The following is a 25,415-nucleotide window of genomic DNA, read 5'->3' as shown; positions in this document are numbered from 1 at the left end:
TATCACAACGACTACGGGCATGACACCAATGAGTGCAACCAGTTGAAGGATGAGATCGAGTTCCTTATCAGACAAGGACACTTGAAAAGATATGTACGGGCCTCGGGAAATTCCCAACGAGAAGCTCCTGGTGGCAACGAGCAAGTGCCCACATGCCAACGCTTGCCACCTTTTCAGCCTGGTCCCGTAGCCGACACCCTATTAACCATCTGCGGAGGCCCGCACCTCGCAGGAAATAGCGGCAAGGCCAGGGAATGATACGCTCGGACCCTGCGCCACGACCAGGACATCGAGATGATGGCTGTGGAGGACCGCGCGCCGAAAAAGGCTCGATCAGAAGAGGGCGAGATAGCCTTCTCTGATAGCGATGCCCAGCATGTCCGGTTCCCACACTCAGATCCACTGGTCGTAGACATCCAAATGGACAATATGATGGTAAAGACAGTGCTAGTCGATACAGGAAGTTCGGTGAACATCCTGTACAAGTCTTCTCTGGAACGCATGAAGTTGTCCGTTATGGACTTAGAGCCTTGCAACCAAACAATATACGGCTTCTTCGGCGAGGGACTCACCCCCGCAGGGTCAATCAGACTTCCAGTGACAGTAGGTACAGCGCCTGCTACCAGGACATTACTCGCTACTTTCATAGTGGTTGATTGTCCCTCGGCGTACAATGCCGTCATTGGAAGACCTATACTGCTAGACCTATGGGCCGTTAACTCCATATGGCACCTAGCCATGAAATTCCCGACAGACGTAGGGGTAGGATGCGTGCTGGGAAACCAGAGGGAGGCCAGGGAGTGCTACAACGCCTCGGTCACGAAGGCGAAGAAGGGAACATCAAAAAGCCCTCCCTCTGAAAGGTTGCAGATGGCAATTGATATGCAAGCCCAATTCGGTGAAGGAGTCACCAAATAGGGTGTTGCCCAAAGTGAGGATAGAGATTTAGATCCTCGCTTTGGGGGTTTTGAGGAAAATGTTGGACCCGTCGAGGACCTGGAAGAGGTCCAACTTGATGAGAAGGATTCGACAAAAGTCGTAAAGGTCGGGAAAAACTTAGAACCCACTACGAAACATGCACTGGTGGAATTTTTGCGGAAGAATCAGGAAGTCTTTGCCTGGTCACACAAAGACATGGCTGGGATAGATCTTGCAGTCATAAGCCATGTCCTAAATATAAACAAGAGTTTCCCGCCCGTGCAACAGAAAAGAAGGCTTCTCGATAAGGATCGGTCGAGAGCCTTAAAATAAAAAGTAGAGAGATTAATGGAGAATGGGTTCATCAGGGTGGAATTTTATCCATCGTGGGTCTCCAATCCAGTACTGGTTCCCAAGCCTAACGGCAAGTGGCGAACCTGTGTGGATTTTACAGACCTCAATAAAGCCTGCCCGAAGGATTGTTTCCCACTCCTAAGGATCGACCAGTTGGTCGATGCTACTGCAGAACACGAGATTCTCTCTTTCATGGATGCATATTCGGGCTACAATCAGATTAGAATGCATCCCCCTGACGAGGATCACACCAGCTTTCGGACCGATACGGGATTATACTGTTATAAAGTAATGCCCTTCGGACTGAAAAACGCAGGTGCGACTTACCAGCAACTAGTTAACCACATGTTTAAAGAGTTGATCGGCGTATACATGGAGGTATACGTAGACGACATGCTGGTAAAGTTGAAAAAAGTGGAAGGACATGTGAAGGATTTGCAGGAATGTTTCGATGTATTGAACAAGTACCAGATGAAACTAAATCCTCTCAAATGTTCCTTCGGAGTTGGATCAGGGAAGTTTTTGGGGTTTATTGTTAATTCAAGAGGAATCGAGGCCAATCCGGACAAGATAAAAGCCTTGATCGATATGCAATCGCTAGAAAAGATCAAGGATGTACAAAGTTTGACTGGGAGAATTGCGGCCCTAAGTAGATTTATTTCCAAATCAACGGGCAAGTGTGTCCCTTTCTTCAATTTACTTAGGGGCAACAAGAAATTTGAAAGGACAGGAGATTGCGAGCAAGCTTTCCAGGCCTTGAAAGCCCATATGGCACATCCTCCCATTTTATCTAAGCCAATCGAAGGAGAAACTTTGTTCATTACCTGGCGATCACTGAAGTTGCTGCTAGTGCGATACTAGTATGAGAGGAAGAAGGCGTACAAAAAGCGGTTTACTATGTAAGCAAGAGGCTAATCGGAGCAGAACTGAGGTATCCGCCCATTGAAAGGTTAGCATATTGCTTAATCTTGGCCTCTGGGAAGCTGCGTCCTTACTTCCAAGCCCATCCTATCACAGTTTTAACTGACCAGCCCCTTCGGCAAGTCCTCCAAAAACCAGAGGCAGCTGGGCGTCTATTAAAATGGGCAGTCGAACTGGGGCAGTTCGATATTATGTATTCACCGCGAGCAGCAGTAAAGGGACAAGTCTTGGTCGATCTCATTGCAGAGTTTACCGAACTCCCGGACGACGAGCAATGCGAAAAATCTAATGCGCCTGAACCTCATGATCAAACTCCCTCATGGAAGTTGTTTATGGATTGGTCGTCAAACGAATCTCACGCAGGAGCAGGAGTGATATTGATAATTCCAGAAGGGCATCGATTTCACTGCGCCATTAGGTTTGACTTCGCAGCCTCGAACAACGAAGCCGAATACGAGGCCCTTCTCGCTGGATTACGATTGGCAAAAGACATGGATATAAAAGTGCTCGATATTTACAGCGATTCACAGCTGGTAGTGAATCAAGTTCTAGGGGAATATCAAACACGGGGCCTCAAAATGGGAGCCTACCTAAATAAAACTAGAGATCTGTTGGCACAGTTCCAGAAGTATACCCTCCAGCAGATACCTCGAGACCAAAATTCGAATGCAGATGCCTTAGCCAAACTCGCAAGCACAAAAGATGCTGACGCTTTGAACATTGTGCCAGTAGAAAGATTGAGCGAGCTGAGCATATGAGCAGATGTGACTAGCATGGAAGTCCAGATGGAAGACACATGGATAGCACCTTACTTGGAGTATCTAACCAGCGGTACACTACCGACAGATAGGAACAAAGCCAGAACTCTTCAAAGGTAGGCTGCAAGATATATATTGGTCGATGATGTTTTGTATCGAAGGGGATATTCCATGCCACTACTCAGATGTATTACGCCCGAGAAAGCTAAGGAACTGATGAAGGAAGTACATGAGGGATTTTGCGGAGAACATGCTGGGGGGCAAAGTTTGGCGAAGAAGATCCTAAGGCAGGGCTATTTCTGGCCAACTATGAACGAAGACTGTGTGGAGGACGTGCGGAAATGCGATAAGTGTCAAAGATTTTCCAAAATCCCACGAGCAGCTCCAAATGAATTAAAACAGATGCAGAGTCCTTGGCCTTTTGCAGTATGGGGAATAGACTTGATTGGATCATTGCCAACAGGGAAAGGTGGAGTAAAGTATGCAGTCGTAGCAGTTGAATACTTCACCAAATGGGCCGAAGCTGAACCACTCGCTACCATAACGACCAAGAAAGTTCTTGACTTTGTCATCAAGAACATTGTTTACCGATATGGTTTGCCTCAAAAAATCATCTCAGACAACGACACCCAATTTGACAGTGATCTGTTCACTGACTTCTGTGAAAGACACGGGATTATCAAAAGCTTTTCTTCAGTTGCTCATCCACAAGCGAACGGGCAGGTCGAAGCAGTGAATAAAAGGCTTAAGGACACCCTAAAGAAAAGACTTGAAGATGCTAAGGGAGTGTGGCTAGAATAGCTACCTGAAGTCCTGTGGTCATATAGAACTTCTCACCGAACAGCGACAGGTCATACTCCGTTTTCCTTAACATACGGATATGAAGCCATGTTGCCAGTCGAGTTAGATCCGCCCTCGCATCGACGAATTACATACGACCAGGGTCAAAACAACCAATTGATGATGGATTCCCTCGACTCAATTGAAGAAAAATGAGAGAAAGCCCAACTCTGAGTAGCTGCGTACCAGCAAAAAGTCGCCCCGTACTTTAATTCAAAAGTAAAAGAAAGAAAATTCAACGTCGGAGATCTAGTGCTACGACGAGTTTTCTTGAATACCCGTGACCCCACTGCTGGAGTACTCGGACCAAACTGGGAAGGACCGTACTAGATCGAAGAAGTCCTTCACCCGGGCACCTATAAACTTGCACGCTTAAATGGAGATCTCGTTCCACGTTACTGGAATGGAGAACACCTGCGCAAATACTACCAATGAACAGTCCTTCTTAAAGAACTGGCTTGTATTAATTCTTACTTTTTACAAGTTTCGAAAAAGGGTTAGCCACGTTGTATGGCTAATCGCTTATAAGTGTAAGATCTTTTTTAAGATCCCTCGTACAGACATGTTTAGTCCATTTTAATACGAGATTATAAGGGACTGTGCGCAGCCAGTCATTCTTGCCAACCTTTGTAAATTTATTTTTACAAGTATTTGTTCATTACGTGTGTTGTTTTGCTGTATTACAAGTGTTGAATTCTATTATGAGCAGCAATGTTCGAACAAGTCGTGGTCAAGGCAAGTGACCAAGGACCTAAAGCTCCTCGATCACTTGGGGGGCATATAAGATACATCGATAGCGAAGCGTACCATAAGGTATGTAAACACATGAACAAAATAAGTGAAAGCATGCTACGGTACTTAGAGCATTTTTCAAAATTTATATTTTGAAAAATCAAACCAAAGTACTATGCTAAGTTCGGTCATGCGAATAGGTATTATAATAAAAGAACTATTGTAATATCAGCAAGGCAATCGTTTACAACGCGAGCATTAGTGCTCGGATGTAAATATGAAATTAAAAGGAAAAAAAACCTTTTACACCACGTGCAGTACTACTCGGATGTAATCGTTCAAGTATAAGTAAAAAGTCGCAGCAATGAAAGATAAATTGTCTTTACAAGTAGGCCCGTGGGCCATAAAAACTGTGAAAAATAAAAAGAAAATTACTGGGGAGCAGGAGGGTCTTCTGGATTAGGAGCGCTCTTGTTAGCCGGAGGATCAGCCTTAGCATCAGCAGTAGGGGCCTTGGCCTTAGCTCTCTCCTCTGCCTCCAGCCGAGCAGTGCACTGCGCCATCAGCATTCTTTGCAACCACTTGGAGAGATAGTTAATTTTGGCCCCTCGGTTGTGCTTCCAAAAATCGTAAAAACTGAGGAAGGTGGCTTCCTTGTACTTCTTCAGATTTCTGGCCCCATCCTCCTCGAGCTTCTGAGTGCGCCCTTCAAGCTCCTGAACGCGCCCCTCAAGTTCCTGCACTCGTCCCTCGAGCCTCTTCGCCTCATATCTGCTGGGGATCAGATCAAGATTGAGCTGCTTACACTCTTGGGTGTTAAGTACAACACTTTCCCTCCATTTATTCCGCTCCTCGTTGGCTTTCTTCAAGGCCCCTTGACTCTCCTGAAGCTCCTAGGTGAGAGTGGCTTGGTCCTCGCAAAGTTGCTCGTTCAGCTTAGACAACTCCTGGTTCTCCACGAGCAGCTTGTTGTTATCAGCCTCAAGCGCTTGCTTAGCCTGGGCAAGCCTGGAGTCGAAGTTATTCTCTCGAGAGACCATTGCCCCAGCACGGTGCCAGCTAGCAGTCAAAGAAAAAAACCCCTGAAGAAAAAATGAGAGTTAGGAAGGGAAGTCTAGCATAAACGACAAAGCAGAAAAAGACGACTTACGCTGGCTATCTCATTCAACCCTCTATTAATGATCTGGTCGATGTGCATTGTGGCAGTGTCATTGATGGTGGTCTGGCTGCGTTTGTGCTTCGAGAGCCGATATATTCTCTCCCTGGCCATGCCAACTATGTGGCTGGATAGGGAGCCTTCAGACGAGTGGTCCAAAGTCTCTTTGTCTACGGCCTTTGACGAGGGCCGTGGATTGACGGGCGCGGGGGTCGTCTGCTCAGAGAGGGGCGGAGGTGGTAAGCCCTCCTTGGAAGGGGCTGTGGCAGGTGCATCTTCTGTCCGGGCCTTCTTTGAAGGGGTCTTGCTACTTTCCCCTCGAGCCCTTTTACTGTCCTTCTTCAGGACAGAAGAGTCAACGACAACTTGGTAGTGGTCAAAGAAGTCCCCGGAGTCCATACCTGCACAAAGAGAAACAATTCAAACAATGAGATTAAAGGGTCGCGAGAAAACAGAGATTAGAGTAGAAGGATTACAAAAGGTACCCGAGCTACACCTACTGGTCGTAACATTATCTACTAGACTACCTAGTTTCTAGAAGAAATCTGAATTTAAAGAAGGGGCGTTCCTAAAGTTGCCATCCCCATCAAATAGATGAGAATGGATTGGCAGATTATTCAAAAACGAGAATGATGTACCGTTTACATCCAACGAGTCGTCAGATAGTTCGGTAGGCTCAGCAGCCTTTTGTTTCCCCTTGCCCTTGGGGACTGATGATTCCGCTGCTCGATGGGAAACAGCAGGTTCCCTGATTGTAACCCCAGTTGGCCTCCTCCGAGGAGGGGATACCTGAGGTTGCTGCTCGGGTCCCTGCTCAAGTTCCACATCGGCATTGACACCACCCCTCGCGGGTTCGTTAGTCGCAGGTTTAGAGCCCTGAAGGCCAGCCAACCTAAGGTTAGCCTCATTAATTAAGTTCTTAACACTCTTAGCAGCACTTGGCATGCTGGCTAAGAGTGCTGCCCTCGACTCCATTCCTGGAGTGGGGGTCGGACATAACCATGGACCTGGAACACATTGGAACAACGAAGTATTATGACAAGAAAAGATCAAAGTACGGAAACTACTGGTTCAAGGATTATTATTCTCTTTACCTCCTCAAGTGAAGGCCGGGTTTTCTGCGGCAATGTCGCGCGTAAGGAAGTACTCTTGATGGTACTTCCCCACGTTGGAGATATGAGTGGTATCAGACAGAAAGGTGCGTCCGGTCTCCTGGTGGTAGAAATGAAAGAACCCCGTACCATCCTGGTTGGGGTTGGACTTAAGGTCGAACAGAAAATTGACCTCGTGAGGAGAAGGAGCTGGCCATTTCTTGAGCTTATAGAGGATATAGAGCGCGGTCAGCATCCTATACCCATTTGCGGTGATTTGAAAAGGGGCCACCCCAAAGTAGTTTGCCACCCCTTGAAAGAACGAATGAAGAGGCAGGGTGGCGCCCGCCTCGATATGGTACCTCGACCAGGCGCTATCAGCCCCCCCCTGGTAGGTTGGCTCGCTGGTCGATGGAAGGTCTGACCAGGGTCACCCCCGTCAGATTGTATTTGTTTAAATAGTTGGCGATCATACGAATGGTCACCGAACTTGGGGAAACGACGTGCCACTCGACAGCCGGTTGGTCGGTATGACGAGGACGGGCACGCCTCTAAACTTCGGTTTCAGGAAGGAATTCACCTCAACCACTGCTCGAGGGGGCATTAGCAGAAGGCTGACTTGGAGAGTTAAGGTTGCATCTTTTTCTAGCTTTGGTTTTAGTTCTGGCCATTTTCTGGTTGGGAACTGGTGGAGGATTTGGGTTAGGACGTGAAAAGGGGATTTCTGGAATCAATGTGTGTGGATTCTCTTCACCTTCGAGCAGTTGGGCCAAGAGTTCGTCTTCAATAGGTCTTTCTCCCCCCCAAGGGTCTTGCGTATGAACTACAAACAGACAATGGAGGAGATCAGACAATCCGCGAAGTAGTGTGGAAGATTGGGATAATGTTGCTCGTGCCTAGATAACCAGCAGCATCCTAATCCTACGCTAATTTCAACGTGGGTAGTTTGAAAAACAGATAAAAATAAAAAGGAAAGTAAACTATTTTCTTAAAAGAGAACTTTTTCGACTCCTGAAGGGCGGGAAAAAATTTCGATTTTTTCACCTTGCTTAAAGGTTGAATACCTAACGTCCCAAACCAGAGATCCTAACTATCAAACTATAGTCCTGACCTATACAAAGCATAAAAATGCACTCGTACCAAGCGATACGCGGTTTATACCAAAAAACCCTATTCAAGAACACAGAGGTCGCAGAGCATAAAAACGGCATGCATGGCGTAGCAGAAAGTTTAAGGAACGAAGTTCTTACCTAGGTGAAGATGGAGATTCGGAAGAAGATGAAAACTCGAACCGGAAGACCTTCGGCTAAGCGTCAGACTGGTTTTTGAAGCTCTAAACTCTGGTGCAAGTTCTTGAAAATTTTGGCAAAGATGGTGAGTAAAAATTTCTTAAAGGGGAAGAAAAGCCTACTTATAGGGATCGAAGGGATGGCCAAAAGGCAGTAATCATCACCTCCCACTTTCAAAACGTGGGGAAGTGTATAAGCCGTCAAATTGCCTTTTTGGAAACTGAAAATGCTTGATTAGACATAATTATGTCACAGTTTTCGAAAATGCACGGGGATTCTGACAGACATCGTGGGAATGTGAACGGTTGTTCCTTTAAGTTTCTTTATTGCTGGTCGCACTAAACAAACTTGGGGGGAAAATGTTATCCCTAAAATTAGAAATGAATGACATGGCAGGCATTAATTACACGTGGCTGACACCTGTCAGAATCTGTGTTCGACTATTGACCAGGAAGACATCCAGTATCATGCGATCGGTTTCTTCATACGACCAGACTGGTCATACGAACATTATACGCGGAGGAAATCTTAGGAAGTTATGATGGAATGCGAAATTATCTCACATGATTTCCTAAGTATCCGATTATTTAGGAAAGAATATCTGTAACAAATCAATGTAAATCTTCCCTGAGCTTATAAATAGAAAAGGATGGCTCACGGAAGAGGATTCGATCTTTTTCTTTTGAGCAAAAGAGGTCATTTGAGATTAGAGAGAGATTACACTAGAATAATTGTATTTTCTTCTTCAGAGGTTAGTGAAACTCATTGAACCCCAGTTCTTTGATCACCCCTCTGGATCTTATTTCAATAACAATTCAAGTGGACGTAGGTTATTACCATATCCTGAGGCCGAACCACTATAAAATCTTGTGTCTTTATTATTTTCGTCATCACATTCTTTTCAACGTTTTTATCCACGTCAATCGTATTTTGACTCCGTGTCAGTTGGCCAAAATCTGGGTCAACAATATTTATGTATGAATATGTCTTGTAGTCTTTGGGGCTTATAGTTGCTTAGTTAGCAAACCCCAATCTTTTTATTTTTATTGGGGCTTATAGTTACTTAACTAGCAAACCTCAATGTTTTTATGTCGCTTGGAGCTTATAGTTTCTTAGATAGCAAACCCCAAGATTATTTATCATTTTCATGGGTTAGAGTTATGATTTACCCTACCTCGACTAGTAGAGGACCTAGATGGGTTATCATATACTACCATGTGATATAACCTACCTCGATTAGTAGACATAGGACCTAGATGGTTTATCACATTCCATGTTAATGAGTTAATGGCCATTAATTTTGTAGTCCTTCGTGATATATGTTTTAATAGTCATATGTTTTATAGTATATGTTTATGATATAGTCTTATGTTTATGATTTATGATGTATGTTTTTAGTAGATTTTCCTTGCCGGGCATTAGGCTCACTCCTTTATTTTTAGCTTGACGCAAGAAAATGATTATGTAAGGCGGAAGGATTCTTGGCAGCTTGGCTTGTGTGTTAAGGATGAATGGAATGAATGGACTGTGTGTCGATCGAGGATGACGTTATTTAGTATTTTGAATTATGTTTCTTTTGTAATTTCGCACTTAGTTTTTGAACAATTGAATTAAAGTTTATGTTGTATGTTTTATAAACAATGGGATCCCATACCATACCATACGATACAATACCATACCATATTACATTTTATTTTATATTTTTACCTTATTTTGTATTGGTACAATATTTTGGGGTTTCAATAAAATTATGTTATTTCTTATGTATGTTTCCCAAACTAGTAGTTATATCTAGTACATTTAATGGTCCAAGGTCTTATAAATAGTTGAGTCATTATAGTTGGTATCAGAGCAACGGTTCATTTATGTTGACCCTCAGATTGGTCAATGACACGAAGTGAGATAAATGATATAAAATGAGATAAATAAGAAGAAAATCAAATGGAAAGGAAACGACACAAACGATTTATAGTGGTTCGACCCCAATTGGATGGTAATGACCTACGTCCACTTAGTGTTGTTATTGATGTTGAATCCAAACACTGTGATCAATGAACTAGGGTTCACAAGTTTCACAAGCCTTGAGAAGATTATAACTTCGGTGGATAATCACCCTATATTTTTCTCTCAGAGTACAAAGACAAAAAGTTCCAAAAAAAGTCCCCTTCCTTGAGCCCTTTGATTCTTATTTATAGGCTCAAGAAGATTACATGGGCCGATGGGCCTTAATTACTATTAAGACTCATGTATCTAGGTGATAAAATAAATTACAATTAATGCAAATATTACAAGATTGCACATCGAAAAGGAAGTAAATGAAAGTATGCGACCAGACAGGTCGCTCCTAAGCATGATGCTTGATAAATCAATGACTTTCTGGTTAATGGTTGAACAAGATTCATTCACTTAAAGTCGTCACGTGCCTGCCACGTGTAGGACAATCCTGTCATGTCATCAGGAGCCATTTTTGGGTAGACATTTTCCCTCCAAGTTTATTTTACTGCGACCAGCGTAAAGTAAACTTAGACAACCGACCTTTCGTATGCCTTGTCAAATCTGTCAGAGTCATCCATGCCTTCTCAAAAAAGGCAACCAATCATATAACTACAGTTTCCCAAAAAGGTGTAGGACGGCTATCACGTTTTCCCTTGCCTCGAAAAATAACCTCTCATTATTACCTTGGTAACCGCACTACGACCAATATAAATAACTCCTCAAAATCATTTTTTACTTTTTACTTTTCACTTTCTCCCCAAGAACACTGAAGAATAGAGCGTAAAAAACCCAGAAACTCGGACGATCTTGACGACTCACGGAATTTCTGCCCAGCCACTTAACGTTTCAGAAATTTGCTCCAATCTTTATTCAAGTAAGTTTCTCGAACTTTTTAGTCGCTGAAATACCATTTTTGTTTCATATCTGTTTCGGCCTTTGAGTTCTTGCATGTTCTTGGAAAAAACCGTTTTGGGGTAAATGGGTATGTAAATATGAGCACAATTAGATAAGGAAAAAACACTACAGGAGGCCCAGGAATTAGCTTGGGAGTTAGGATTATTGATTTAGGACGTAAAATCGAATTCGATTTTTAAGCATGTAGAAAAAACTGTGTTTTTTCCGCCCTTCCAGAGTCGAAAAGTTTTTCCTTAAAAACTTTTCACTTCTGTTTTTTAATCCGTTTCCCAAACTGTTCGCATAGAATTTAATGTTTTTTTATAATGCTGCTGGTCGTATGAAAGCTTAACTTTTATACATGAGCAACGTTATTCCAAAAATAGTCCAAGAAACATGGGTCAAGTAAAATCCATTGCTCAAAAGAGAAAGAAAACAACCACTCCTCTTGCTGAGCAGCCTGCTCCTCGGGCTGAAAATCCATCGTCCAGACCTTAGTCTGAAAGCACCTCCCAGCTAGAAATCCAAATAAAAGCCCGCCTTCAAGATGTCCTTTGACAAGAGCTAGAATGGTACGTTGCACCTCCTAGCAATATTACAGCTAGGATGGTAGGGAATTACCTCAAGAAGTACAGACTTCGTGGGGTGACCCTAATCAAACCATCCATCGACCAGCGGGAAAACCTGCCTGGGGCCGCCTAGTCGAGATATCATATTGAGGCAGGGGCAACCTTGCCTCTTCATCCATTTTTCCAGGGGGTGGCAAACTATTTCGAGGTCGCCCCCTTTAAAATCACCCCAAACGGATATAGAGTGCTCTCTGCTCTCTATATTCTTTACAATCACAATAAGTGGCCCATTTTGGCGCCACACAAGATCAATTATCTGTTTGATCTAAAATCCAACCCCAACCAAAACAACACTGGTTTCTTTCACTTCTATCATCAGGAATCTGCTCGCACTTTCCTGAGTGATATTACCCACAAGTCCAATGTGGGAAAGTACTTCCAAGAGTACTTTTTAACAACGGATTTGGTCTCCAACAATATTTCCTTCATTGAAGGAGGTAAGTTATTTATTCACTGGTCAATTATTTCCTTTAACTTTTCTGCACACTCCTTTGAAGGTGTTATTCAGGTCCATGGCACCGACTAGCTCCTACTCCAGAGATGGAGATACGAGCAGCATCCCTGGCTAGAATGACAAATATAGAAAAAAGCATCAAAGAGCTGGTCACAGAGAATAATCTAAGGCTGGTTGGCCTTTTGGCCCCTCACCAGAATGTGAGGGAGTCAACTGCGGGAAGTGCTACCGGTGAAGAAGTTCCCGAGCAGCACCAAGATATGTCATAACCTCCGAGGAAGAGGACAATGGGAGTGACTATCAAGGAACCTTCCAACACCCCACGAGCAGCTGCTGCCCCTGCTCCATCAGGAAAGGGCAAGTAGAAGGCTTCTGAGCATCCCGAGCCTACTCTAGAGTCTTCAAATGAGAACGGTACTGACTTCTCACTCTTAGATAGTTTGTCCATTCCTTGTCATTTATTTGATGGGGATGACAACTTTGAATACACGCCTAATTTAAATTCAGACTTCTTCAAGCCAGAGAGTGAGTGTAGCAGTAGTACAATAAATAATGTAGCGACCAATAGTTGTAGCTCGGGTATTTTACTCATAATTTCTTTGCTCTCATTTCTTTGATTTAGCCAACACCTCTAATTATATTTCCTGATTTTTCGTATGTTTCCTTCCTTGCAGATATGCCTGCCGAGAGAGCTTTCGACCTATACACCAATCCTACTACCGCCACTCCTGCGAGCGGGAAAAAATCGAACAGGCGCCAGCTAGGAGAAGGCTGCAGTGACCCATCTACAAACAGGGCTCGAACGAAGGACCCTCCTGCACCAACTCCTACCAAAGAGACAACTCCCCCTCCAGGTATATTCGAGCCATTAAGGCATTAAAAAGGATTAAAGAGCTAAGGAATACAGTAAAAGTGTTAGAAAGAATTACTTGGATATTACTCTTATTCCACAAGGAGATAGTTCACCTCCAAACTACTAAGCAAATCATGATAAGAGCTAAGGAGCAATATGTTTTAGTGATTAGGCTTTTTAAAGATTATCCTTCTGTAATTTCAGCTTTAGAAGAAATATGGGAGACTATAGATGATGGAGATGAATTACCAGCAGCTATGAGATATTATTTTCTCATACTTAGGTTCACCTCTAGGATGGAATTTCAATCCACTAATGAGCAAAAACATAGAATCTTTACGAACCTTCCTCGAGGAAATTTTGAGGCTCAAGATAATGATGCTTATGAGGAGATAGATGAAGATATGTTAGATGAAGGGCAGATGTAGAAGATCCTGATTTTTAGATTAGTTTATTTCTTTATTTATTTTTGTATTTATGATTGTATCTAGTGAAATCCTTTTTCCAAATGAATATTATTGTTATTATTTTTTTAACATGTATGAGTTTGATTTTTTTTACAGTCATAATAAATAATAAATTTAATAAATAATGACCAAGTTCGGTATGGGTGGATACAAATCAATGGACCGGGTTCTATAGTGAGAGTTAGGGGGCCATAGTAGTGGGAACGATTTTACTGATCCCAACCCTCCCTCAATATGGTTAACTTTGGAACTACGACAAGTTTCGAGCCTGAGAATTAAGTCATATAGGATGATTAGAAACAGACTTAGAAAATAATAAAGATGGCTTATTTTTCTAAGTATAGAAACACACCCTAATTATAAAGAAGGCTTACATAATTTTTCATAAGAAATCATAATTAATAGGTCTGAGTTACCTTCGCTCAACCTAAGTTTTGCCTTAGAGTCTATTAGGGTAAGTTCTAACATGCTTTTCTCGACTGTTAGAACTCCGCTGAAGATGTCGCTCAGAAGGTCTGCACACACATACGCTAATGGCTCAAGCGTCGCTCATGAGACTAACGAAGCCCCTTCAGTTTGCAGAAGGGGAACGTGTGCTTCCAATACTGCTGCTAACAGAAGTGCACCTCCACCTTCGATTGACAACACCGCAGAAATTGTCAGGCTACGACAATAAGTGGAGGAATTGTTGTAGCAATAGCGACAGCAGGCTCAGCCGCGGCCACAAACTCAGACTCAGCCTCAGCCTCAGCCTTAACCAGCGGTTCAAGCACCCCAACAAGTAGGTACTTATGGAGGATGGCCAATGGCGAACTATGCTCCTTACCCAGCTTAGTACATGGAGCCAATATATGAGCGGTTTCGTAAGCAACACGCTCCAAACTTTGAAGGGACAACAGACCCCTTCGAGGCAAAAGAATGGCTTAGAAATGTAGAGCCGATCCTAGTGCACATGAACCTAGGCAACGCAGACCGCATATCCTGTGTTTCATCTCTTTTAAAGAAAGATGCTAGAATGTAATGACCCAACTATTTCTAAGATCTTGGACCATTAAAAACTACTAGACATAGCTACTATTATTTTGATACAACATAAGAAATAACATATCTTTATTGAAAATCCAAAATAAATATTGTATCAATAACATAAAAGTATAAAATAAAATGTAATATGGTATGGGTACCCATTGTTTATAAAAATATAAAACATAAACTTTAAATTTGTTTAACTACTATTTGCATAATTACAAAATAAACATAATTCAAAAGAATAAATGACATCATCCTCGATCGACACGCAGTCCATTCATTCCATTCAACCTTAACAGACAAGCCAAGCTGCCAAGAATCCTTTCGCTTTCCATATTTATTTTCCTGTATCACACTAAAATAAAGGAGTGAGCCTAATGCCCAGCAAGGAAAATCTACTAACACATATAAGCATAAAACTATATCATAAACATATACTAGAAAACATATGATTATAAAAGAAATGTATATCATATAGAACTACAATATTAATGGCCATTAACTCATTAACATGGCATGTGATAAACCATCTAGGTCCTCTATCTACTAATCGAGGTAGGTAGATCACATGGTAGTATATGATAACCCATCTAGATCCTCTACTAGTCGAGGTAGGGTAAATCATAACTCTAACCCACGAAATGATAAATAATCTTGGGGCTTGCTATCTAAGCAAGTCATATGCCCAAGCGACTAAAAACATATCATACATATACATATCATAGCATAAACATATCATAACATATAAGCACATAAAATCTATCCTATTTTCCTTACCAAAAGACAGGATGTTTGGGAACAAGAACGGGATTAGAAACTCGTATAAACTACCAGTAAAATGGTGAGAATCTCTAAACAATAAAGATGAAATGAGAACTAAACCATCAAGAAGAAACTTACCAAGAAGGACCTTAAGTTTCAAGAACTTAAATACCTAATTAAGAATCATGAACAAGAGTTAGGATCTGAATAAAAGAAACTACAGAAAACTAAAGAACCATATAGAACTGAGCTTAGGAATAGGAATACCTTGAATGACCATATGAATTGGTCTAAACCTCAATACCAAAATCACACTATTTCTCACTCCCCAAGTGTATCTCTCTATAGTAACACTAGCTCCTTGGAGGCTCTGATCAAATGCTTGAAGAATGAAGAAAATGGCTGAGCACTAGGTCCTATTTATAGAGTTCAAGGAGTGAAACTAACCCTTTTTAATTTGAATAAATAAATGATTATGAAATGAAATAGATTTGAATTTTCATTCAACTAACGCCCAGAACTCGGTCAAAATCGTTCAAAGGCATGTCTAAGTGGTTAAAGCTATTTTCAAAATGGAAAAACCAAACTTTTCAAAAAAAAGTCATATGGAGCTAATATATCACCCCCCATAGGCAATATGTCGCCTCCCCCTATATTCCCAAGCCTCGATCAATCGTTTGTGGAAAGTCGACGTGTTTTCCGTATCTTCCGTAGGCGATATATCGGCCCCTATGCTGCGATATATCGGCATACGTTGATATATTAAACATGTATTTGTACTTTTTCAGCATAATTTGAATTGGATAAGCAACTTTGACTGAATCATAATACGATCCTAATAGCTGCTGGAAGGATCTATAGCTTCTAGATCTTTCTTTTATTAAAATTATTCATCAAAATATCTAATTCCTTAATAATCATGACTATGACAAGTGTCATGCTCTTAATGGTTCTATCTAAACCTTAGGTTATAATAAATATATTTCTATGACCAGCAATATTAATCAAACCTTATGTTATAATTAATGTTCTTAAACTATAGGTTAAACTTATAAAATCCATAACTGCTGCTATGAGTTTCCAACTAAGTCCCGACTTGAACCAAAATCCACAGTAACTAACAGACTACCAACTACTATTGCTACTACTACTATCTAGCTAGCTAAGGAAATATTCTAGGACTCTACATAGAATATTATGGGACCTTGTTCAGCAGACTCATGACGTCGCTACCATGACATGGACAAGATGTGTGGAGTTGTTCCATAAGAAGTATTATAACTCGACAATCATCGCTACAAGGGTCGAGGAGTCCACCAGTCTGAAACAGGGTAACTTATCGGTAGCAGAGTATGCTCAACAATTTGATCGACTAGCCAAGTTTTCTCCAGAGCTGGACCCAACCGATTTTCTGAGGGTTACCAAGTTTGTAAGAGGACTCAGACCAAAGTTTGAGCTAGGCGTTAAGCCAGCAAACCCTGGAACTACTACTTATGCCGATGCTCTAGAAATGACAATAGAAGTAGAATGGCTTCAGGCGAATGTTAGTAAGGAGACGGCCAGTAAGCCTGGCCCTAAACAACAGAGTCAACATCAGAATGGTCAGAATAACAACAACCATAAGCTTAGCAACAATAATGGTCAAAAGAGAAGGCATCCTGACAATAAGCAGTCTGACAACGATAAAAGAGCACGGACAAACAATGGAGGTAGTAAGCTGGGTTATGTAGAATACCCGCAGTGTTCTAAGTGCCAAAAGAAACATCCTGGTGAGTGTCGTGCAAACACCAAAGGATGTTACAATTGTGATCAGGAGGGTCACCGGAAGAAAGAAAGTCCATAGCTCAAGCAAGACGAGAAAAGAGACAACAAGATGGTTCCTCCCAGAGTCTTTGCCTTGACCCAGGGAGAAGCTAAAGCTAGTAACAAAGTGGTCATAGGTCAGATTCCTATCCTCAATAATGTATGTTCAGTATTATTTGATTCAGGAGCCACACACTTGTATATCTCGCTAGGAATGATAGAGAAATTAGACAAACCTTGTGAAAGATTTAGAACTAGGTTGGTAATGGAATTGCCTTCGGGTGAAATAGCCTTTCATCACGGATAGTACGAGGCGTTCCGATCAAAATTGAGGACATAGAACTACAAGGAGACCTGATAGAACTAGAGATCAAAGACTTCGACGTGATACTGGGCATGGACTGGCTAGCAAGGCATGGTGCAACCATCGACTGTAGACACAAGAAAGTGACGTTCGAGACTCTTGATGGTCAGAGACTATACTTTATGGGAAAGGTTTCAGGATTACATACGCCGCTTATTTCGTCCCTCAAAGCTCAGAGGATGATAGAAAAATGATGTCACGCATTCTTAGCCAGCGTCATGGATGTGGTAAAGGAAACACCACTAAAGGTTGGAGATGTCCGCATTATAAAGGAATTCCCAGAAGTATTTCCTAACGACTTACCAGGGTTGCCGTCGACTCGGGAAATTGAATTCACAATCGAACTAGTACTGGACACCGAGCCTATCTCAAAGGCACCATACTGGATGGCACCGACCGAACTCAAGGAGTTAAAGACACAACTACAAGAACTCATAGACTTGGGATTCATTAGATCGAGCCATTCGCCATGGGGAGCACCAGTTCTATTTGTGAAGAAGAAGGACAGAAGCATGCAGATGTGTATAGATTACCGCGAGCTGAATAAGGTGACAATTAAGAATGAGTACCCACTACCCCAGATTGACGACTTATCTGATCAACTCCGAGGCGCGACCGTGTTTTCAAAGAATGATTTACGGGCTAGGTATCACTAGCTCAAAGTATGAGAATAGGATATTCCCAAGACAACTTTTAGAACTCGTTATGGACACTACGAGTTTCTAGTTATGTCTTTTGGTCTTACCAATGCTCCAGCCACATTTATGGATTTAATGAATAGGGTCTTCAAGGATTACTTGGACAAATTCTTCGTAGTGTTCATCGAATATATTTTGGTGTATTCAAAGGACGAAATCAAACACGAGGAACATTTAAGATTGACCATGTTGCGACTAAAAGATCATCAACTATACGCCAAGTTCAAGAAGTGTGAATTTGGCTTTCACAGGTAGTGTTCCTCGGCCACATAGTATCCAAGGACGGAGTTTCTGTAGACCCAACTAGGGTAGAGGCTATGAAGGATTGGCCAAGACTGAAGAACACGTTAGAGGTAAGAAGTTTTCTGGGGCTAGCAGGATATTATCGGAGGTTTGTAGAAGGATTTTCTATGATAGCCACTCCACTTACCAAGCTGACCCAGAAACAACAAAGGTTCAACTGGACAGATTAGTGTGAAGAAAGTTTCCAGTTGCTTAAGGATAAGCTATGCTCAGCACCAGTATTTTGTGTACCGACACCCAACGAAAAGTTTGTAGTCTACTGTGATGTGCTGAAGCAGGGTTTGGGTTGTGTGCTAATGCAGAATGACAAAGTGATAGCCTACGCCTCAAGGCAGCTGAAGGAATACGAGAATCGCTATCCAACGCACGATATGGAATTGGCAGCGGTGGTCTTTGCATTGAAAATCTGGCGCCATTATCTTTATGGAGAACGGTGTGAGATTTATACGGATCACAAAAGTTTAAAGTATTTCTTCACTCAAAAGGAGCTCAACATGAGGCAGCGTAGGTGGTTAGAATTAGTAAAGGATTATGACTTCGAAATCCTATACCACTCAGGAAAAAGCAAACGTAGTTGCTGATGCGCTAAGCAGAAAGAGTTACGGGAATCTAGCAGCAATATCCGGAAAAAAAGCCACTTCAGCAAGAACTGATCAATGCCAGAATAGAAGTAGTCATTAGTCAACTAGCTAACTTTTCCATCCAGTCAACTCTGTTAGAAGATATACTGATCAGGCTAGGGCATGATGACACATTAGTATCTCACATAGCTGTAGTTAAAGAAGGCAAGGCCACATATTTCTCTATATTAGGGCAAGGGTTCTTGAGATATAAGGACCGGGTATGCATGCCGAATGATTATGGAATTAAGATGAAGATTTTTGAAGAAGCACACAATACCCCATCCTCAGTTCACCCAGGGTCGACAAAGATGAATCACAACCTTAAGGCATTGTATTGGTGGCTAGGAATGGAGAAAGACGTAGCAGAGTATGTGTCTAAATGCTTAGTATGCCAGCAAGTGAAATCAGAACATCAGTGACCTGTAGGCTTATTGCAACCGCTTAGTATCCTAGAATGGAAGTGGCAAGACAAAGCCATGGATTTCGTGAAATGACTACCACGAACAAATACGCAACACGACTTGGCTGGGGTAGTAGTAGATAGACTAAGTAAGTCAGCTCACTTCTTGCCTGTCAAGACTACGCACACAGCAAATTGGTATGGAGACATTTATGTTCGAGAAATAGTAAGACTGCATGGAATCCCTAAGACCATAGTATCCGATAGAGGGTCGGTGTTTACATCGAGATTTTGGGGAAGCTTGCAGCAAGCTATGGGTACCAAGTTAAGTCTTAGTACGACATTACATCCTCAAACCGATGGTCAGTCCAAGCGTACCATACATATTTTAGAGGATATGTTGCACGCTTGTGTACTTGATTTCGGAGGATCATGGAGTAAGTATTTGCCGCTGATAGAATTCTCCTACAACAATAGCTACCAGTCAACGATCGGGATGGCACTCTAAGAGTTGCTCTATTGAAGGAGGTGTCTGTAACGTCCTACGTTTTTGGGTACCTTTAAACGACTCGGGTCGGTATTTTTCCCCCGGGTTAAGAATATTATTTTAAATAATATTATATTTTGTTTGTAAGTATTCCATGAGTTATTGCTAGCCAAAATATGAATTTTGTGATTTTAAAAGTCAAGACAAGACTTTCGGTCCTAGACCGACACAAAAACCCTGATCGGGTAAAAATCTCGGAAAATAAAATGAAAAATCATGGAAATTATATTTTGGGCATAATATACATTCATAAAAGTTAAAGTTTGGTCAAAAATAATAAACCTAAAAGAAAATGGAAATTTTAGGGCATTTTGTGTTAAATGCCTAATTTTGCCGAAATGGGGAATTTTATTCCATGAATGGACCTTAGGTTAAATTTTATTATGTGATTAATTAAATTAAATGTGAGAGACATTTAATTTAATTAATTAATGTTAAGTTTGGTGATTAAAACTTAATAAGAGTGAAAAAAGGTGTCAAAAGTCAATTTGGACTTTTCTTCTTATAAACCTTTATTAACCTTTATAAAAAATAAAAAAATCAAAAAATCAAAAAAATTAATGGTCACATATATGGAAAAGGGTGGCTGGCCATGTGCTATTTTAGAGTGGTGTGAACCCAATTTTATAAAATTCAAATCCCATTTAATTAAGAAGTCAAGTGGGCAAGTGGGTAGAAAAGCACTCAAGTGTTTTGTGATATTTTGAAGAGTTGTGTGAGCCATTCTAACCCCCAAATCCGACCACTCTCCCTCCCTCATTCACTCTCATCTGATTTTTGAAGACTCTCTCAAGTGTTCTCTCCATTTTCAACCCCAAGAACACCAAAGAAACTTGGAAGCTAAGTCTTGGTCTAGAAAGGGTTTTCCCTAAGGTAAACTTTCACTAATCTAGGCTTTTGTAAAGTTTTAAGCATAGAGTTTCAAATAGCTAATTGACTATGTTGTTGGGGGAAGTTTGTTAGGGTTTTTGAAAGGTTTTGAAGGAGTCAAAGCTTATAGGAAGGTCCAAACCTTAAGCAAGAACACCAAAGAGGTAAAAAGTTTACTTTTGATGATTTTGTTGTAGGGTTTTTAGTTTTAAGCATTATTTTGTATATCTAATGCTTAGAGTTTCTTGTTGATGATGTAATAAGGTTATGGTAGTTGTTTAATAATTTTTATGATGCATGTGTATTGATTTTTGAAAATGGGAACCAAAACCCCCAAGGGTTTTGTAGGATACCCTAAAACAAAACATGTTTTGAGCTGTGACATCCAAGGGGTCAAGCAGCCACTGTATATTGTTTTTGTAAAATTAAATTGTACTGTGATGTTGTTGAGATTGAGTACATAAAATTGAGCTTTTGAAACACAAAAAAATGTTTAGAAATGAGTAAGTTATGCTATTTCAAAGATTAGGTAAAAAAACTGTTTTTTCGTATTCTTATTTTCGGAACCAAGTTTGGACAGCCACTGTATAGGGCAAATGAACCCAGTTTTTTCTACAATTTTGTGGAAATATTACTGGCATAACCTATTATTCCACTGTAAAATTTGGTAAGAAAATATTGAACGGTTTGAAATTTATTAACTGTCAAAGTTTGGAAAAAATAAGGACTTGAAAATAAGGTCATTTTTACCTCATTGTTGGAAAATGATTTCACCAATCAAAAATGCTCATTTTGACCTAAGATTTTACAAAGGGCTAAATGGCATAACAAAAATGGAATTGGGAAATTTTGGTAACAATTGGGTAAGTAAATTTCAAGTTATGAACTAACGAAGTATGTAGTTAAAAATGTGAAATTTAGGTTTTTCACACTTAGTGTAAAAATGAGATTTTGGAACATAAGGTAAAAAGTAAAATTTTGCTTATTTCAAGATATAAATTGGTAAGTCTTGAAATCATATTTTCACTAAAATTATCCCTTTGAGTTTAAATGAATTATTTTTATTAAAGAGTTTTTATTCTTTTTAAAAATAAGAGATTTAATTTATTAATAGTTAATAAATTAAAAGAGGGTTTAAAACCCTATATTTTGAGAAAAATAATTAAATAAATTATTTTCCTATTAAGTAAAATTGATTAATTGCTTTTGGAAAATTAATTAGTCAAGATGAGAAATTTATAACGGTTTTCCTAATTAAGACAAATAAGGCAATTTTCTTAAAACAGTTTTTAGATATTAAAACCTTAAGAAAAATAAAAGGAAAATTTAAAGAGTTTATTTTCTTTAAAAATAATTAAGGAATTTATTTGTATTTTCTGGATATAATACCGGCTAAAATCTTACATATTTTAACCGACTAGTCGAAAGTGCGGGTTAATAGCGATACCTGGAAAGAATATGATTTTTAGCGGATTGTGGGAAATACCATTGTGATACCCGAGCCTAGGTATCGAGACCTTAGGATAGGTCTCCCCGAGACTTAGGGTTTAGTCTCGAATATTTTGTATAACTTTCCTTAATAGGTTTAAAACCAAATAAGGATTGTAAATCCTTACAAATGACTTTTATTAAAATGACCAAACTGCCCAAAATAATAATAATGAATTATTAGTGCCATTATTAATCCGAGTATACTGTATGGATAACTACAGTATTGGCTAAGCGTAACTGGACTGAACGTTGGAGGGTGAAAACTTGCTGAGCGCTAAGGACTCCAAGTAAGTCAACTTATATTGTATGGCTGCAACATGAAATGATTATTGTCTTGTATGTTAGTATAGGGATACATGCATATACATAGGCTGTCATAGAAAGTTGCTTAGAGACGTTAGTCTAGTGAGTGCTGATTTAGAAAATATGAACGGTAGAAGTCTGTCATATCCTAGACGGTTGATCCCCGTCACACTGCTTGATTTTATTTATGTCCGGTTCATTACCGAGACGAGTGGCCATGAGATGAGGATAAGCTGGTTAAACCTAGGGGCCCTCATGCTTACTTAATCATTGGACGGTTAAAATCCGAGCAAGTGCTCTGATAAGTTATTCCCGGATAGCAGCCGTGAATATTGGCCATTCCGTGAGAGTGCCTAGAGATACTAGGGGTTGCCAAGAGAGAGTGAGGTTGAACACCCTAGGGGCAGCTGCTCACCAGCACCACTGATTAACATAGAAGTCTCCATAAAATCGTGTAAATTGGATTACACTCTTGAATATGTAGCGATGCCCTAGGTAACACGATAGTTACCCTTGATGAGAATATTTATTGGCTAGATCTTAGTGTGGGGACTCAGTTCTCTTTTACAGATTAGCAATTATGTTGGAGGGCGCGTTACGCATGAATTGTTGGAAATTGTCGAGCGTTGGTCTCGAATTATATGGTGATATAATATATATGCTTGCTCTGGGATTTTCTGAGTGCAGGGATATAATTATTGATAAGATATAGTTGTGATATAATATATCTGCTTGCTATGGGATTTTCTGAGTGCAGGGATATATTTGTTGATAAGATATAGTTGTGATATAATATATCTGCTTGTTCTGGGATTTTTCTGAGTGCAGGATTTTTATCTAGTTATGAATTAATTTATCCTTGGTTATCAGGCATGACCATAAGTTTGCCAGGACGCTTTAGCGTTCTTGAAATTGATTGTGTAGGGTCTGGATGGGTCCGGAACCCTAATTCTCTACATGCTTTGTTTGAAAGTTGATCTTACTAAGCGTTTTCGCTTACCTAGTTGTTTCATGTTGTAGGTAAGAGCAAGGGCAAGGCAGAGCAGTGAGCGCTGGAGTCTTCCTTGCAAATGTACATGTGGACCGACCTTTTGGGAAGCCTTTTTATTTTTGGAAATGTTGTGTAATTTTCCTAAACTAGGCTCACTCTAATCTTTGTAAAACATGTTTGTAACTAAATGTTAAGTATGGCCATACGACTTTTTAAAAAGTTTTTTTTTTCTATGGGTTTTTGAGACATTTTGTTAAATGAAAACATTTATATTTCCGCATTATTGAGTCTTGAAAATCCGGGTCGTTACAGTGTCGATCGCCATTACATTGGGACGAGGTAGGAGAAAGGAAACTTCTTGGGCCAGAAGCTGTTAGAGAGGCTCAGGATGCAGTAGCACTGATTAGAAAGTGTATGTTCGCTGCTCAGAGCCATTAGAAAAGTTATGTGGATGCCAAGCGGCATGATGTGGAATTCAAAGTTGGAGATAAACTCTTCTTAAAGATATCTCCTATGAAAGGTGTAAAGCAGTTTGGGAACAAAGGAAAGCTCCATCCCCGGTTTATAGGTCCTTTTGAGATATTGGACAAGGTGAGAACAGTTGCATATAGATTAGCTCTATCGCCAGCTTTAGGAAATAGCCACGATGTGTTCCACATCTTGATGCTGCGTAGACATGTGTCAGACCCATCTCACGTCCTCAAGTACGATACGATAGCACTCTAGAAAGACTTGAGTTATGAGGAGCGACCGGTTAGCATCCTAGATAGAGGGATGAAGGAATTACGATCTAAGAGTATTTCGATAGTCAAGGTCCTATGGAGTAATAGTTCTAAACAGGAGGCAACGTGGGAGTTGGAGGAAGACATGTTAGCCCGGTATCCAGAATTGTTTGGTAAGTAAATTTCAAGGACAAAATTCTTTTTAGTAGGGGAGAATTGTAGAGTCCCATAATTTTTACTTAGATAGCTAGATAGTTGTAGTAGTTAGTATTAGTTTTTAGATTCCGTGGATTTTGGTTCAAGTTGGGACTTAGTTGGAAACTCATAGCAACAGTTCTGGATTTTATAAGTTTAACCTATAATTTAAGAATATTAATTATAACATAAGGTTTGATTAATATTGCTGGTTCTAGATATATTATTTATTATAACCTAAGGTTTAGATAGAACCATTAAGAGCATGACACTTGTCATAATTATGTTTATTAAGGAATTAAGTATTTTTTATGGATAGTTTTAATAAAAGAAAGATCTAGAAGCTCTAGAACCTTCCAGAAATTGTTAGGATCACGTTTAGGCTCAGTCATAGCTGTTTATCCAATTCAAATTATGCTGAAAGACTGCAAATACATGTTTGATATATCAACGTATGCCGATATATCGCAACATAGGGGTCGATATATCGCCTACGGAAGATACAGAAAACACGTCAACTTTGCACGAACGATCGAACGGGGCTCAGGAATATAGGGGGAGGCAATATATCGCCTATGGGGGGCGATATATCGACTCCAAGATGGGTTTTTTGAAAGTTTGGTTTTAAATTTTGAAAATTACCCTTAACCACTTAGACCTGCCTTTGAATGATTTTGACCGAGTTCTGGGCGTCTGTTGAATGAAAATTCAAATCTTTTTCATTTTATATTCATTTATTTATTCAAATTAAAAGGGGTTAGTTTCACTCCTTGAACTCTATAAATAGGACCTAGTACTTAGTCATTTTCTTCATTCTTCAAGCAGTCTTCAGAGCCTCCAAGTTGTTAGTGTTACTATAGAGAGAAACACTTGGGTTTTGGGCTAAAAGCTTTATCATTCTAAGATTTTCTAAACACTTGGGAAGTGAGATATAGTGAGATTTCGGTATTGAGGTTTAGATCA

At 40.4% G+C, this 25,415-nt stretch overlaps 1 protein-coding gene across 1 annotated transcript in view; it reads right to left on the bottom strand.

Moving 5' to 3' along the window:
- Positions 1 to 6,078, bottom strand: part of LOC133792095 (uncharacterized) — a 47,449-nt gene extending 41,371 nt beyond the window's left edge. The window contains exon 1 of the mRNA XM_062230004.1: positions 5,674 to 6,078. Coding sequence (XP_062085988.1) covers positions 5,674 to 6,078 — 405 coding nt within the window. The remainder of the gene's footprint in view (positions 1 to 5,673) is intronic.
- Between the last annotated feature and the right edge of the window lie 19,337 nt (positions 6,079 to 25,415).

The sequence above is a fragment of the Humulus lupulus genome, chromosome 7 (genome assembly GCF_963169125.1).
Source record: "Humulus lupulus chromosome 7, drHumLupu1.1, whole genome shotgun sequence".
NCBI lineage: Eukaryota > Viridiplantae > Streptophyta > Magnoliopsida > Rosales > Cannabaceae > Humulus > Humulus lupulus.
This window is presented reverse-complemented; position numbering and strand designations above follow the sequence as displayed.